The sequence below is a fragment of the Ailuropoda melanoleuca genome, chromosome 12, assembly GCF_002007445.2.
Source record: "Ailuropoda melanoleuca isolate Jingjing chromosome 12, ASM200744v2, whole genome shotgun sequence".
NCBI classification, from domain to species: domain Eukaryota; kingdom Metazoa; phylum Chordata; class Mammalia; order Carnivora; family Ursidae; genus Ailuropoda; species Ailuropoda melanoleuca.
The window spans coordinates 16,486,823-16,500,572 of NC_048229.1; the positions used below are offsets into that span (position 1 = coordinate 16,486,823).

Genomic DNA, 13,750 nt, shown 5'->3' on the forward strand with positions numbered 1-13,750 from the left:
AGCGACCCACATCTGGAATCTAGAGCAGGTCTTTTCCGATACGCGCAATGTCTTTGTATCTTGATAAACATGGTGCTGTGTCGACTCCATGTGTAACAGAAATGGGATCTAGGTCTCACAATGCGTGAGAGCTGATTTAAACTAGTGTGACCACTGCCAGGTTTCTATTTATCTTTCTTCTCTGAGAACCCATGTGTGTTCTTGTGTAATCCCCACGCGTGGTTTTCTAGGGCTGTGCTCATGGTGAAAGGCATCTCGGCAAAGGTAAGATGCAAACCTAGACGGGAAGTTCCTTGCCTGCATCATGAGGCGCGTTACCAATGGACTGCATGACTGTGTACCACGAAATCGAATCCAGGGCCACCCTGTGGGTCAACATCTGTGCCCCAGGCTCCGCTCTCAGGCTCCCAGACCCCACTCCTCATTGTCCCATGACACAGAGCAGCCCATGGGCCTCTGAGGCTGTGGGTGAATAGTTCCTTGTGGGCAGGGGCCAGTGCTAATTTGCAAGGCCAGGACACTTCCTGCAGCCTCACTTGGCCAAGCCTCAGGAGGGACTCTGGCTCAGGAAAGGACATCCCATTCCTTGTGAGCCCGGCGGGGGGCGGGACTTGTACCTTTTCTGAAACCCGATCTCCAGGAACAGGAGTAGGTACCATGCTGGCCTCGTTTTAATCCACCTTAAAAGCCTCAGAAACCTTTGTGCGTGGGGCAAGGAGAGAAAAGGGGAGGCAGGGTGGCTTCTCGGTCCATGATTTCCCCCCAGGACTTGTTCTCGGTGAGCTGCCATTGACTGAAGTCGTCCTCTGGGCCTCATTGAGTTTCTTAAGCAGTGCTGTGAAGGAGGAGCGGCGTGGTTCTGTTTTATAGACAAGGAAACAGAGGCCCAAAGACAGAACACAGAGCTGGAAACACAGCTGGTATCCTGAAGGCCATTTCTACTTGGCTTTCGAGATGCCACCCAAGTGCCTTCGTGCCCGGGAGAGCGGGATGGCCAAGAACCCCGTCTCAGGTGCCTGGAGGGCTTGGGTTTGAATCTTGGCTCTGCATCTCGCTCACTCTAGAGCTTGGGCAAATTCTTTGGTCTTCCTGTGCCTCAGTTTCCTTATCCATAAAATCTCTTACAGGATCATTGAGAGCATAGAGTTGCCTAATTAGTAAAAGGCTCAGCCCAGCGTCCGGCACAGAGTTGGCACCAGAAAAACATTCTCCAGTTACCCACAGCGTGTCTCAGTTCCTCAGCTTTTGAAAAGAAAATCTGATCGTGTCCTGCTTTCTTTCACCGAAATCCTTTTTCAGGGCTGCCTCATCTTTGTGGTGTTTGTTAGTACTGAACTCTCTTATCACAACGGCTGCACCCCAGGCCAGCTTTACTCTCCCTTTTTTCTGCTCTCAGAAGTCACGCATGAGACACATTTCTTCTGACCCACCCCAGGACCTTTGCATCTGCGGTTCCCAGCACCTTTCCCTTCCTCTCTCGGGCTAGTAAATTCCTCCTTATCTTTCACATGTCTGCTTAAGCCCCTCTCCCTCCAGGAAACCTTTCTGGATGCCGCCTGACTAGGTCGGTGATCTGGGCTAGGCTGGCTGGGCTGCTCAGCGCCAGCCGGCAGGTTGCACCCGTGTCTGTTCCCTGAGTCTCTCACCATCTGGGACCAGCAGCCTTCTAGCGCATGTCCTTCTCACAGTGATGACGGAAACACCCAGGAATAAACATGTGATGTCCCTTGGGTCTGTGATAGAGACCACTTCTGTACTCACGGCACTGGCCAAAGAGTCATACGGCCACACCCTGGGATGTAGACGCCATCCAAACAGGACTCCCCCAGTGCGTCCCTGGCAGGTGCGTCTTGGGGCACCCGGGCACGAAATCTCGGCCTCTTCTCTAGCACGGGGGCTCATTATGTTCACCGATGTTCACCCATGTCATGATTTGCATAATCTGGCTTCCAAAGACGGCGAGACCATGAATATTTTTGCAGATTTTATTCTAACCTGTCAGCACGTCGCCCGGCCCACAGTAGGTGCTCAGGAAATACGGGGAGAAACGAGTGAACGCGGGAGGATGCCCGAGGCGGCTTGGTGGAGTGGGCGGGACTCACCGCCCTGGGCTCACTGCCCTGTCCCCTCCCCCCTGACCGCGGCAGGGTTCAAAGGCGAGCGGGACCACTGGCGCAGCGGCAGGACCATCTGCATCAAGACGCACGAGAGCGGCCAGAAGGAGATCGAGGCCTTCGATGCCGCCATCCTGCTTGTCCGTAACCCCTACAAGGCGCTCATGGCGGAGTTCAACCGCAAGTACGGCGGCCACATCGGCTTTGCTGCGCATGCCCACTGGAAAGGCAAAGGTACTGCTGGGGTGGGGGTGGGGGGCGCAGCCAGTGCTATCTGCTGCGAGGGATCCAGGAGGGCTCCCCACGGCCCACCACCCCACGAGCAGCACCTGCTGGGAGCCGGGTGACGTCATAACGCAGCCATCAAGGGCATGGGCTAAAGAGCAAGACTCCCCGGGTTCGAACCCCAGCTCCAACACTACCTCCCTGAACTTAGGCTGTCCTGTCTATAAAATGGGGGTAATAATGGTGGGGCTCTACGAATTTAACCCTTTAAAAACACTCAGTGAACGTGACTCCTTATGGAGCTGGAGACCCTCATGTAATTGATAATGGGATGGATGGAAACGGTTTCAAGAGCTCTTTCCTGAGAGTCAGGAGACTAGAATCCAGCCCCTGGTCAGTGGCTGATGGCCATGAGGTCACTTAGGAGCCCCTAAGAGCTCACAGAACATCATTTCCATGAACCACCCCTGACAACTCTGGGTTGTGAGGCTCAGAGAGGTTAAGTGACTTGTGCAGGTTGCACAGCTGGGAAGGGACAGTGTTGGCCCCCAGCAGTGGATCTTAATATGATCAGGGTTTGAGACTCACCTCGGGCACGTAGGAGACAGCAGCTGTGTGGATGAAGGGCTCACTCCAGGGCCGGTGGCCCGTGGTAACGGTGAGAGCTTCGAAGTCAGACCCAACCTCTATCAGCCCGGGTATCTTCAACCGCTCTGGTTCTCAAAATCCCATAGCCGTTATCGCCCACATCTCCATTGCTGTAAGGAAAGTCTTTAAACCCCATAATTAACCCTGTTTTATAGATGGGACAAGCTTCGTTCAGGGCGGTGAAGAGGCTTTTCCAGGAGGTAGTGGACTTGGGGTTTGACCCCAAACAGTCGTGCTCCTGAGCCCAGGCCCTTAACCACTGCGCTGTGCTAACGGATGGGACAAAATATTGACGGAACCACGGGATCACTCAGGCCAGTAGGTGCTCCGTAAATGTGAGCTCCCTCCACCTTCGCCTCCAGGAACGACACTGCTCCAGCCTCAGCCTTAAGGGGTGCTTTCTACTTCACCCCTCCTAAAGCTGCTCTAAGCCCCGGCCCCACCCCCGCGAGGTCCAGTGCTGGGAGCATGGTGCTAACCCAGCAACCCAGCCGTTACTGACGTCATTCCTTAAAACCCTTGGGCCTGTCTCAACAACTGTGCCCTGGGTTCCCAGTTCGGTCAAGGGGGTCCTCTGTCCCTCCCCTTGCTTCACTCCCCCTCTCAGAGGGTAGAAGCTTAGACAGGTGGTGACATTTGTTCCATTGTTCCCAGAAGAGGCTTCTGATTTATTTGTAGAGCAGTTGAAAATGAACACGCCTCAGGGCCAGGCTGGGAAGTCTGCAGGTGCCCTTGGCAGCGGCCTGGCCTGGGCAGAGATTTTTCTGGCCCAGCTGGAAAGGACCTGGGGGTGACCCAGCCCAGGGGTCCTCAGCCCCTGCCACACGTCCCTGGAGGGGTGTGGGCAAATCCCAGCACCCCGACCACACCAGGACCATTGCTGGAGTGGAACGTGGGCATCGGTATTTTTTAAAGCTCCCCACTGCGTCTTGGGTGCAGGTAGGACCTAAAACCACTGATTGATCCTCAGTTAATGGGGAAACTGAGGCCCAGAGAGAGGCAGGGACCTGCCAAGGTCATTTGGGAATGTGGGGTGGGAGTAGAAGCCAGCTCTCTGCCTCCCAGGAGGGAGGGGGACTCCGGAAGCTCGGAGCACTGTGCATTCATTAGGTCATTGAAACCTAATTCCCAGAGAAGGTAAGAACGGCTGCCCGTCAAGGTGGCATTCCATCCCACCGGTGAGAAACCATCCCAGGAAGGGAGCAATCACGTGGCTAAGGCGGTCCCCCGGGCTTGACCAAACCACCGGGATTCAACCCCAGGCGTCAGCTCCCAGGCTGTCTTTTACCTGGGGGTGTCTGTCCCTGACTCTGTGATGAGTTCACAGCTTACCTGGCTTAGAACACCTGCCTGAACCTGAGACCAGGTGCTAATTCCCAGGACCTTGCCGCTCTTTCCTTCTTCAGGGTAGCTGGGAGCTTTCAAACCGAAGGTTAGGGAGGCATCAGGACAGGCGGAAGCACGAGGGCTGCAGGGCCTGGGAGAGAGGAGGTTCCAGCCCACGCATCTCCTGGTGGGGGCCTGGGGTCGCCACAGGAGTCTCAGATGGGGAGCCTTCTCCGTGCATCCCCTCCCAGGCCTGACCCAGGTCTCTGGGGGCTCCGGGAGCCTTCCCCACAAAGCCCATTTCTTTCTTTGCTCTTTGCTTTCCCATCTGGCCCCTGTGGGCACTTGCGTGTGAGACCCTGNCTCCCAGGCTGTCTTTTACCTGGGGGTGTCTGTCCCTGACTCTGTGATGAGTTCACAGCTTACCTGGCTTAGCACCTGGTCTCAGGTTCAGGCAGGTGTTNTGAGACCAGGTGCTAATTCCCAGGACCTTGCCGCTCTTTCCTTCTTCAGGGTAGCTGGGAGCTTTCAAACCGAAGGTTAGGGAGGCATCAGGACAGGCGGAAGCACGAGGCTGCAGGGCCTGGGAGAGAGGAGGTTCCAGCCCACGCATCTCCTGGTGGGGGCCTGGGGTCGCCACAGGAGTCTCAGATGGGGAGCCTTCTCCGTGCATCCCCTCCCAGGCCTGACCCAGGTCTCTGGGGGCTCCGGGAGCCTTCCCCACAAAGCCCATTTCTTTCTTTGCTCTTTGCTTTCCCATCTGGCCCCTGTGGGCACTTGCGTGTGAGACCCTGGCTTTAGGGGGCCTGCACCAGCCACAGCAGTACCCCCGGGGACCTGGTTAGAAATGCAGATTCTCCGGCCCACCCCANGGCTCCGGGAGCCTTCCCCACAAAGCCCATTTCTTTCTTTGCTCTTTGCTTTCCCATCTGGCCCCTATGGGCACTTGCGTGTGAGACCCTGGCTTTAGGGGGCCTGCACCAGCCACAGCAGTACCCCCGGGGACCTGGTTAGAAATGCAGATTCTCCGGCCCCACCCCAGAGTCAAACTCTGGTTGGGGGCCTGGCAGTCTGTTTTCCCAGTCCCTCCAGATGTTTCTGATGCAGGCTCCAATTTAAGAACCACTGCTTTAAACTGTTGCTGCTCAGGGTGGGGTCTCTGTAGCAATGTCTTGACACCACCTGGAAGACTTGTAGAAAAGCCCACCTCAGCCCAGGCTCCCTGAAGGGGAAGCTGCATTTGAACAGGATCCACTCCCCCCCCACCCCCCAAGAGACTTCCTGTGCACCTGAAAGTTTGAACATCACCGCCTTAGTCTGGGAGGGTCCCCCCACCAAAAGCATAGCTCCCCCAGCTGCTGAGCACGTCCACCCCGCCCTGCTGGTGCCCCCTTCCCATGTAGAGCTGGGGTAAGGCTCTTGCTACCCTCCCCGCCCCCCATTTTTGGTTCCATAACGTTAATTTTACAATCTCCCTGGAGTGGGTCCAAAGCAAAGTTTTATGTGATATGATTACACAAGGTGAATTGTCCTGGATCTGTTTAATGAAACAGACTGTGTTTAATGATTCTGTGGGGAATTAAGTGCAGTTAAGCTATTAATCAGGCCCGGCTTCCTCCCGACAAGAGGAGGCAGCACGGAGGGGCCCCGCCAGGCGCTCATGGGTGACAGTTCCAGCGAAACGGGCCCCCGGGACCCATGGTCTGGGGCTGGGAACTCGGGGGGTGGGCGGACAGCTATTGCTGAAGCAGCCGGGGGCGGGGGGGCTCGAGTGCTGGTGGCGGGAAGCTCTGACCCAGCTGATGGGACAGGAGGCCGCGCATCTTGGTGACGCCAGGGCGGCCACATCAAGAACCCTTGTGACAGCAGCCAGCATTTAGGGAGCACCTCCTGGGTCCCAGGCCTGGGGTCCTTGCCCCTCTGCTTCCGTTCCTGCTGCACGTCCAGAATGCGGGTCTCAGCACAGTTGTTTCGCCAATGGGTAAACTGACCCACAAGGAGACCGACTGAGGTCCCCACCCTGCCACAGCTAATGTAGAGAGCAAGGGGGTTGTGAATGCTGCCAGTCTGCCTCCAAAGGGGTCTGTGCAGACCCCAAGTCTTTATCAACCTCCGAAGTGAGCAGTGGTCGACGGAGCTGGCGCTGATCGGAACAGGAGCTCTGGAAGGGCTTGCTAGGAGGGTGGAAGCCAGGCTCGGTCTGGATAGGCAAGGTCTGAATCCTGTCTTGGGCAAGTGCGGTGTGGCCTGGAGCAACTGGCTTCATGGCTCTGAGCCTCCTTCCCCCGCGCCCCACCCTGTGTAAAATGGGGCTAGTGATCCCCGCTCTCCAGACTTCTTGGGAGCAGGAAATGTGAAGAGACGGACACACGGGAGGTGCTCAGGCCCCACACGCTCCTATCCCAGGCCGGTCTGCCCGCAGCAAGGGGGTCGTGTCAGTTCCAGCCCATCTGCACCCAAGGCTGGGGCCACCCTCTGCAGGACCCTGACCACCACCATGCAGACGGGTCCGCCCTCTCCCTTGAGGACCGCTGTGCAGCCCCCCCTCCAGCAAATACTTGAGCTGGTCGGGCAGAAGTGGCCAAGCCTAGAAGTCCGATCCGTGTGCTCCTGGGCAACCAAGTCCCCCCTTCATCCACCTGGGCTTCTGCCGGAAAAGCAGCAGGTGCCCCAAACCAGCAGGGATGCGGTGGGGGGGTGGGTGGCTCAGGAAGGGGGAGATTCTTAAAATTAACAAACTGTGTACATGTTCGGTGTTCTTCTAATCACAGCTATATCTGGTCTTAACCCATTTCAACAGTGTGGGCCCAATTAGCCAGATATATTGTAAATCATCTATCGTAAAGATAAAAGATATCCTTGTCCCCAGCATCCGTGTTTCCCTAGCAGCGGTGGTGTTCGGGGAGCGGGGAGAGCCTCACCGCAGGGTCTGATGTGTTCTGCAAAGAAAGAGGAACCCTCCATCACGTCCCAGTTTGGCAGTGGGGAATTCCAGTTTAGTTCACCGGCCATTTATTGAACCCCCGCTGGGGGTAAGGTGGTGGGAGGAAGTGGGGTGAGACTGCTAGCTCCTGGCAAAGATCAGGACCTGGCATCAGACAAGCCTGGTCTGGATGGTGCTCCCTGGCTGTGTGACCCTGGGCCAGTGACTTCCCCTCTCTCAGCCTCCCGTTTCCTCACTGGTGATACAAGTCAACAGTAGCCCTTTCCTTTCAGGGTAGGCTTTAGGATTGAATGAGATCTTAGGTACCTTTCACGCAGCAAAGGAGGAGGACTGAGTTCCTAAGAACCAACTGGCTCCCCCAACCCGGCTTAGGAGACTCACAGGCCCTCGTTCGATGAGCCAAGCCCTCTGGAGGGTACAGGGTGACATTGCTTCTGTGAGAAGCCATGGGTCGGGCTTCAGGGGTTTGCAGCACCTGCCCTGTGATTGGCCAGCGGGGGTTCTGAATCCCTTTCTCCCTTCCCACCGTCCTCCATGACCCCCCCACCCCCGGAGTTACTCGGCTTCTCATTCTGTCCACTTCGGCAGCTCCAGGGCTGGCTGGTGGCTCTTTGAGATCCTCTCTGGGGCTCCACACACAATCACCCCATTCTGTTGTAGCCTGCCTTTAAGTCACGCCATCCCAGCCCACATTCCCCAGGTGGGTGACAATCCCCCCAGCCAGATGACCCCAGCAAGGTAATAAACTGCACCAAAACCGTAATACAAAGTGGAACGGGAAGACAGGTGACAATATAGATCATCTGACTTCAGCTACACCCCCAGCCCCGTCTACTGCAGAGACACCCAACATATGTGGGGTGTAGACGGGGCAGTGGAGCCTAGAGGCAGCACCCGCCTGAGCCTGGGGAGTCCGGGAAGACGATGTCCTAGCTCAGAACAGAATAAGGACAGGGAAAGTAATAAGGCAACATTTACCGAGCACCTACTGGGTACGGGGGGGCCCTGCTAAAAACCCTCATAGGCTTTTTTGTTTCTGGGCAAGTCACTTTTGTTGTTGTTTTACTTAAAGTTAACACATAGTGTAGTATTGATTTTGGGTAGAATTTAGTGAGTCATCAGCTGCTGATAACACCCAGTACTCATTACATCAAGTGCCCTCCTTAATGCCCATCACCCAGTTACCCCATCCCCCCACCCAAACGTCATACGCTTCTATCCACTTCTCTATACAAAGGTCCCGTTATCGTCCTGTGAGTCGATACCATTACTGAACAGGATAGCTGTGACCACACAGGATAACCTGATTGTTAAAAGCCCAGACTTTGAAACCAGACTGTTTGGTTTCAAACCCTGGCTCTGCCAAGGAGTAGCTGTGTGACCTTGAGCAAGTCACCTGACCTCTCTGTGCCTCGCTTCTCTGTTAAACGAAGAAAACGATAGCTGTCTCACAGGGTTGTCGTGAGGAATAAGCAAATTACTAGCTATGTTAATACAGATGTATATAAAAATACAGCAACATGTATTTATGGAGAAGTCCGGGCCGGGCATGCAGAGCACCCAACAGGTGTTAGTTATCCCCAAAGAGAAGGAAAGGCTAAGCACGTTCCAGGCAGCCGCAGCAGCACGGAGGTGGGAGGGAGCAGGCCAGTGTGGGGATCCGCCGTCTGACCCTGGTCCTTTGAGCCCCCTCCGCCCTCTGACCGGGCCCTGCCTCCTCTCCCCAGAGTGGCCGGAGTTCGTGAGGAACTACGCCCCGTGGTGGGCCACACACACACTGGACTGGCTCAAGTTCGGCAAGAAGGTGCTGGTGGTGCACTTTGAGGACCTGAAGCAGGACCTGTTCGTGCAGCTGGGCCGCATGGTCAGCCTGCTGGGCGTGGCCGTCAGGGAGGACAGGCTGCTGTGCGTGGAGAGCCAGAAAGACGGCAACTTCAAGCGCTCGGGGCTCCGCAAGCTCGAGTACGACCCCTACACCGCAGACATGCAGAAGGTCATCTCCGCCTACATCAAGATGGTAGACGCGGCCCTCAAGGGGCGGAACCTCACCGGGGTCCCCAATGACTACTACCCCAGATGATGCGTCGGGGGGGGAGGGGGCCAGGAGTCCCGACCCAGCCGGGGTCTCGAGACACCGCCCCCGCCCCGGACTCCCCACCTGCCTGTCCTCTCTCTGGTTTGGGGACAATCCCCGCGGCTGCTGTTGGCCCTCAGTGAGTTTCCTGCATGACGAAGGAAGCTCAAGGGACGAGACCGTCTGGGCACTCCCCACCCCATGCCCAACCCCCCTTGGAGAGGGAGGGGGCCACCGGTCTGGAGTGCTCTGGCCCCATGGCCCCTTTCCTGTCTCCTGTGCCCCTGCCCCCACCACTCGGGGTCCCACCTGGGGGAGAGAGGGCTCATGGTGTCCCCGCGACACGGGTGCCCCACTGCAGAAGTCAAGGATCTTGATTCGAGAGCGAAAGGGGCTGTTGGAGGAGAAGGTGGCCCCGGCTGCTCTTCCCTTCTGGGCTGAGCGTTCATGGTCTCCCCTGCTCTCCTCCACCCCCGGGGAAGCAGTGGCACCAACACGGACCCAGGCTGCTTCTGCTGGAGGTGGGGTTTCTGACATTCTGGGTGGGCTGCGGAGGCAGGGGGTGCTCCCAGCAGGTTAACCGGCACCAGCACGTGGGGCGGCTGCCAGGAGGAGCCCACCCCCAGGTCGCTCGGCTCCTCAGACACAATCGGGTTGCCTGACCACCTCGAGGGCCAGAATGCTGCCCTTTTCTTCCCTGGCTGTAGCCAGGAGGGGACCTTGGCATCTCTGATCCCACTTCCAGGGTCCCTCAGGCGCCAGCAGTCAACCCCAGAATGGCCACACGCCGAACCTTGAGTAAGACTGACAGCCCCAGGGGCCTCTCTCCATGGTAGGGCCCAACACATTGACCCTGCACTGCCCTTGGACCCCTACCAGCGGGTCCCTTGCTATCCAGGTGAGAGCACCCTGAGTGCCCCAAATCAGGTGGGAACTTGACCCACAGAGACCCCCACTACCTTCCCAGAGCACTGACCTCCCCTTGGTCACAGTCCCGTGGGGCCAGCTTCCCTGGAAATGGTTCCTTTAAGGAAGAGGATGGGTCTTCCGTTTCCATAGAAACACTGCTCCCTTGGTGGTAAGACAGCAAACCAAAGGATTCTCAAGGACATGGGTCGCTAGTCATCGGTCTTAGAAAGCACTGATTCAGGACCCCATCCCCCACCCCGGATACCAGTGGCTTCACATCCGGCCCACGCCTGCACCTTCCCCTTCCACATAGATGCAAAAGCCATAGGTCACCGATCTTTGCTATTCTGTCTGGAGCAGCCCCCCCAGTCAGCCCCTCCGAAGGCTTGGGGTGCAGGTCAATGCTCGTTCGCAAATACCCAAAAGACCATGGAGAAGGCGAGTGTAAAGAGATATATTTTTTTAAGAGGAATATAACTAATGCATTCTGCCCCTTGGCAACTGGCCATGCAGAGAGAAGGGCTTAGGGATTGGGCCTGGGGTTCTCTTCCCTGACCCCCTCATCTGTGGGATTTGGGCCCCCCAGGGCCCAGCCAGGGGGCCCCGAATGTATTTTGTACCATGGTTCTTTCCCCCAGGCTAATTTCTAGTCTTTTGAGAAGCAGTAGAGGGCGTGCCCCCCTCCGTGTGGACGCCCGCGTGCTCTGGGAGACCCCGGGTCCTAGACCTGGGCCCGTTCTGCTGGTGGTCACCTCGGGCCGCAAGCCTCTGAAGATTCCTCAGGTCAACACCGTCATTAAAAGCGAGTTTTGTTGATGATTGTGCCACGTGCTGGAGTGTTGTATAAGGCAAGTTCACAAATGGGCTTTTTCTTTTTCCCTCTTTTTTGGTGTAAGAGAATTGGTCCAGGGCGGGTAGTTGCGTCTGGGCCCGGGAAGTAGGGTGTACGTGTGTGCGCAGAGGGAAGCCGGTGAGGCCACAAGGGAGCAGACGAAGAGGCTTCTGGGAGGACGAGGGTTTACAAACCTACTGCCTTGTGGATAGAAATGGGGAGGGAAGTGGTAAGCAGAGCTGGGGCAGGCAGAGGAAGGGGAGGGAGAGACTTTTCCCCATATGGGGGAGAGCTCAAGAGGAGTAGGGGAGACGGCCTTCCCCCCACCCCAGCCCCTGGTTCTCTGAAGTAGGGAGGGCGAGGGGACACCTGATCACAGACTGGGCCCCAATCCTAGAGTCTTGATCCTGGGTGACCGCTGAGCCCTAAGTCTGAACACCTACTGATCCATGATCCCAGTCTCCTACTGATGCCCGATTCCAGCCCCACATTGAACCGTGGCACTACCCATACGGAGTCCTGCCCCAGGTCATCGGCGGCACTCCAGCCTGGGTCATAGGCTAACCCCTGACCTGCCCCCAAACCAGTGCTGATGGTGTATCTGGACTGAGCCTGAATCTGCCACATCTGGTTCAAGACTGAGCCCCAGTCCTGGCCCTGGAGGAGTGTTTCCCTTGGTCCCTCAGGGCCCTCACCCAACCTCAGATCAAGCCTGGACTGTGGTCCCAAATTGAGCCCTGAAGCCCTCTGCTAATTTCTTTGACCTTTTCTACGATCTCCACCCGCCTCCCGCCCCCGACCGAGAGGGAGGGAGCCAGGGAGCATGCAGCCCCATGCTTCCCTGGCCACTCCTCCCCCTTAGATCGCACAGATCCTGTGCTGGGCCCTCCTCCCCACCAGAGAGGACTGCAGGGCGGGGGCGGTGGCAGATGCACGGATTGGCAACCTCTTCTCTGGCAGGTCTCTGCCCGTTTTTACCACAACTTCAACCATCTCAAATCACATCTGTACTTCAGACCCAGAAGGAACCAAGGAGCAATGGCTCATTCCTTCAGCAGATATTTACTGGGCATCTACTGTGTGCCCGGCCCTGCTCTGGCTTCTAGAGACTTCAAGAGGAACAAAATAGACAAAAATCCCCATTCCTGTGCAGCTTATCTTTTACCAAGTACCGAGCAGGTATCTGTTAAGTGGCAGAAAGCTTTTGAGGACGAGATGGCGGGGCAAAGAAGACACAGGCCCTAGGTGGGTCCCAGCCCACCCGACCCCTCCCAACCTGGGAGGTTATTAACAACCCCAACGGACGGGAGCGATGCCCACTGAAGCCTGAGACTAGCCGGAGCCCCACAGAGGTCACAGCAGAACCGGACCTTCTCCAGAAAGTCCTCACACACAGAGGGACAGCGGTGCCCGTGCATCAGCAGAGGAGGGAGAGCTGGGGATTCCAGGGGTCGCCTGGTGTGGGGGTGGGGTGCCTGGCCTGGAAGCCGGGACACCTGGCTCATGCTGCTGTCGCCTCAAGAGAACAGGCAGCACCTGGCATCTGCGGATGGCTGCGATTTCCTCCCGATTTTTCCAGTAACCAGGGAGGCCACTGCAAACGTGTTCCTGGTGGACCATGTGGGAGGGGGGAGGAGGAGGAGGCAGAGGGGATGTTGGGGGGCACGTCCCACAAGGACCCAGCTCCTCGCAGAGGCCCAGACCCCTTCTCTCACTCTCTCATTGGTTTCTCCCCCATTTTTCTTCACATGCCTCCTGGGCTCCATTTCCCTCTTTCTGCTTTTATTTCCTCCAGCTGCTTATTAAACCTCTTCTGTCTGGTCCCCCCCAACCCCTTCCTCTCCACCTCCCCCACTTTCATCCTTATCTCTTTCTTGATTTCTGCTGTCTGTGCCAGAGTCTCTCCATCTCTTGATCTCTGTCTCCCTGTTTCTTGCTCGCCACCCCCCCCTTGTCCTCTCCTCCTCTTCCCGGAGAGTGGGGGCGACTCTGCGGGAGGCATACACAGCGAGACAAATGCTACCCAGGACGGTAACCAAGGAAGTGGTTTCCTTAGCAACAGAACTGCAGGCACGTGCTCCACTGCCCCGTCCCTTTAGCTGTTACAGTAAGTACTGAGGGGGAAGGGGGCGCCAAGCCAGGAGACAGGAGTCCCCGGCAAGACACTGCTGTCACGACCCTGAGAGGGGACAGTGGTCAGAGACCAGCTCAGTGCCTGACACTCTGGGGACACTCAAAAATAGGAGGGGCTGGGGAGGGGGCAGAGAGAGGCACGCAGAGGAATCCACAGGACTGGGTGACAGGCTGGATGTCGGGAGGGGCAGCAGGGGGCCACCAGGGTTCTGCCTGGGCAGCTCCAGGGTGGAGGTCCCATGACAGAGAACGTGGGGCCAGGGAGCAGGTGAGGGCAGGAGAAAAAAGATGGCAAGCTGCCATAGCTCCCTGTCCGTAAGCCTTCACCATCTAGTTGGGGTGAGACCAGGGGAGGTAAGGTGGGGACAGGCACAAATTTCTCCTGCAATTCTCCCTGTAAGAGGAGGTCAGTGATTTGCTCCAGTGACACGGACATTGGTGGCGACACTTGGATTCAAACCTGGGCACGATCCAGAGCCCATCCAGAAGGTGGAAGGCGGAGCAGGTGGACTATGGAAAGACCGGCAGAGAAAGAGACACACAGA

The 13,750-nt window shown here is 57.1% G+C and overlaps 1 protein-coding gene across 3 annotated transcripts in view; it reads left to right on the forward strand.

Moving 5' to 3' along the window:
• WSCD2 (WSC domain containing 2) overlaps positions 1 to 11,056 on the forward strand; it is a 113,841-nt gene extending 102,785 nt beyond the window's left edge. For all 3 annotated transcript variants that reach the window (XM_034672371.1, XM_034672370.1, XM_034672369.1), the window contains exons 8-9: positions 2,148 to 2,348; positions 8,985 to 11,056. In XM_034672371.1, the coding sequence (XP_034528262.1) occupies positions 2,148 to 2,348; positions 8,985 to 9,337 (554 nt within the window). In that variant the 3' untranslated portion in view covers positions 9,338 to 11,056. The remainder of the gene's footprint in view (positions 1 to 2,147; positions 2,349 to 8,984) is intronic.
• Positions 11,057 to 13,750: the final 2,694 nt, after the last annotated feature.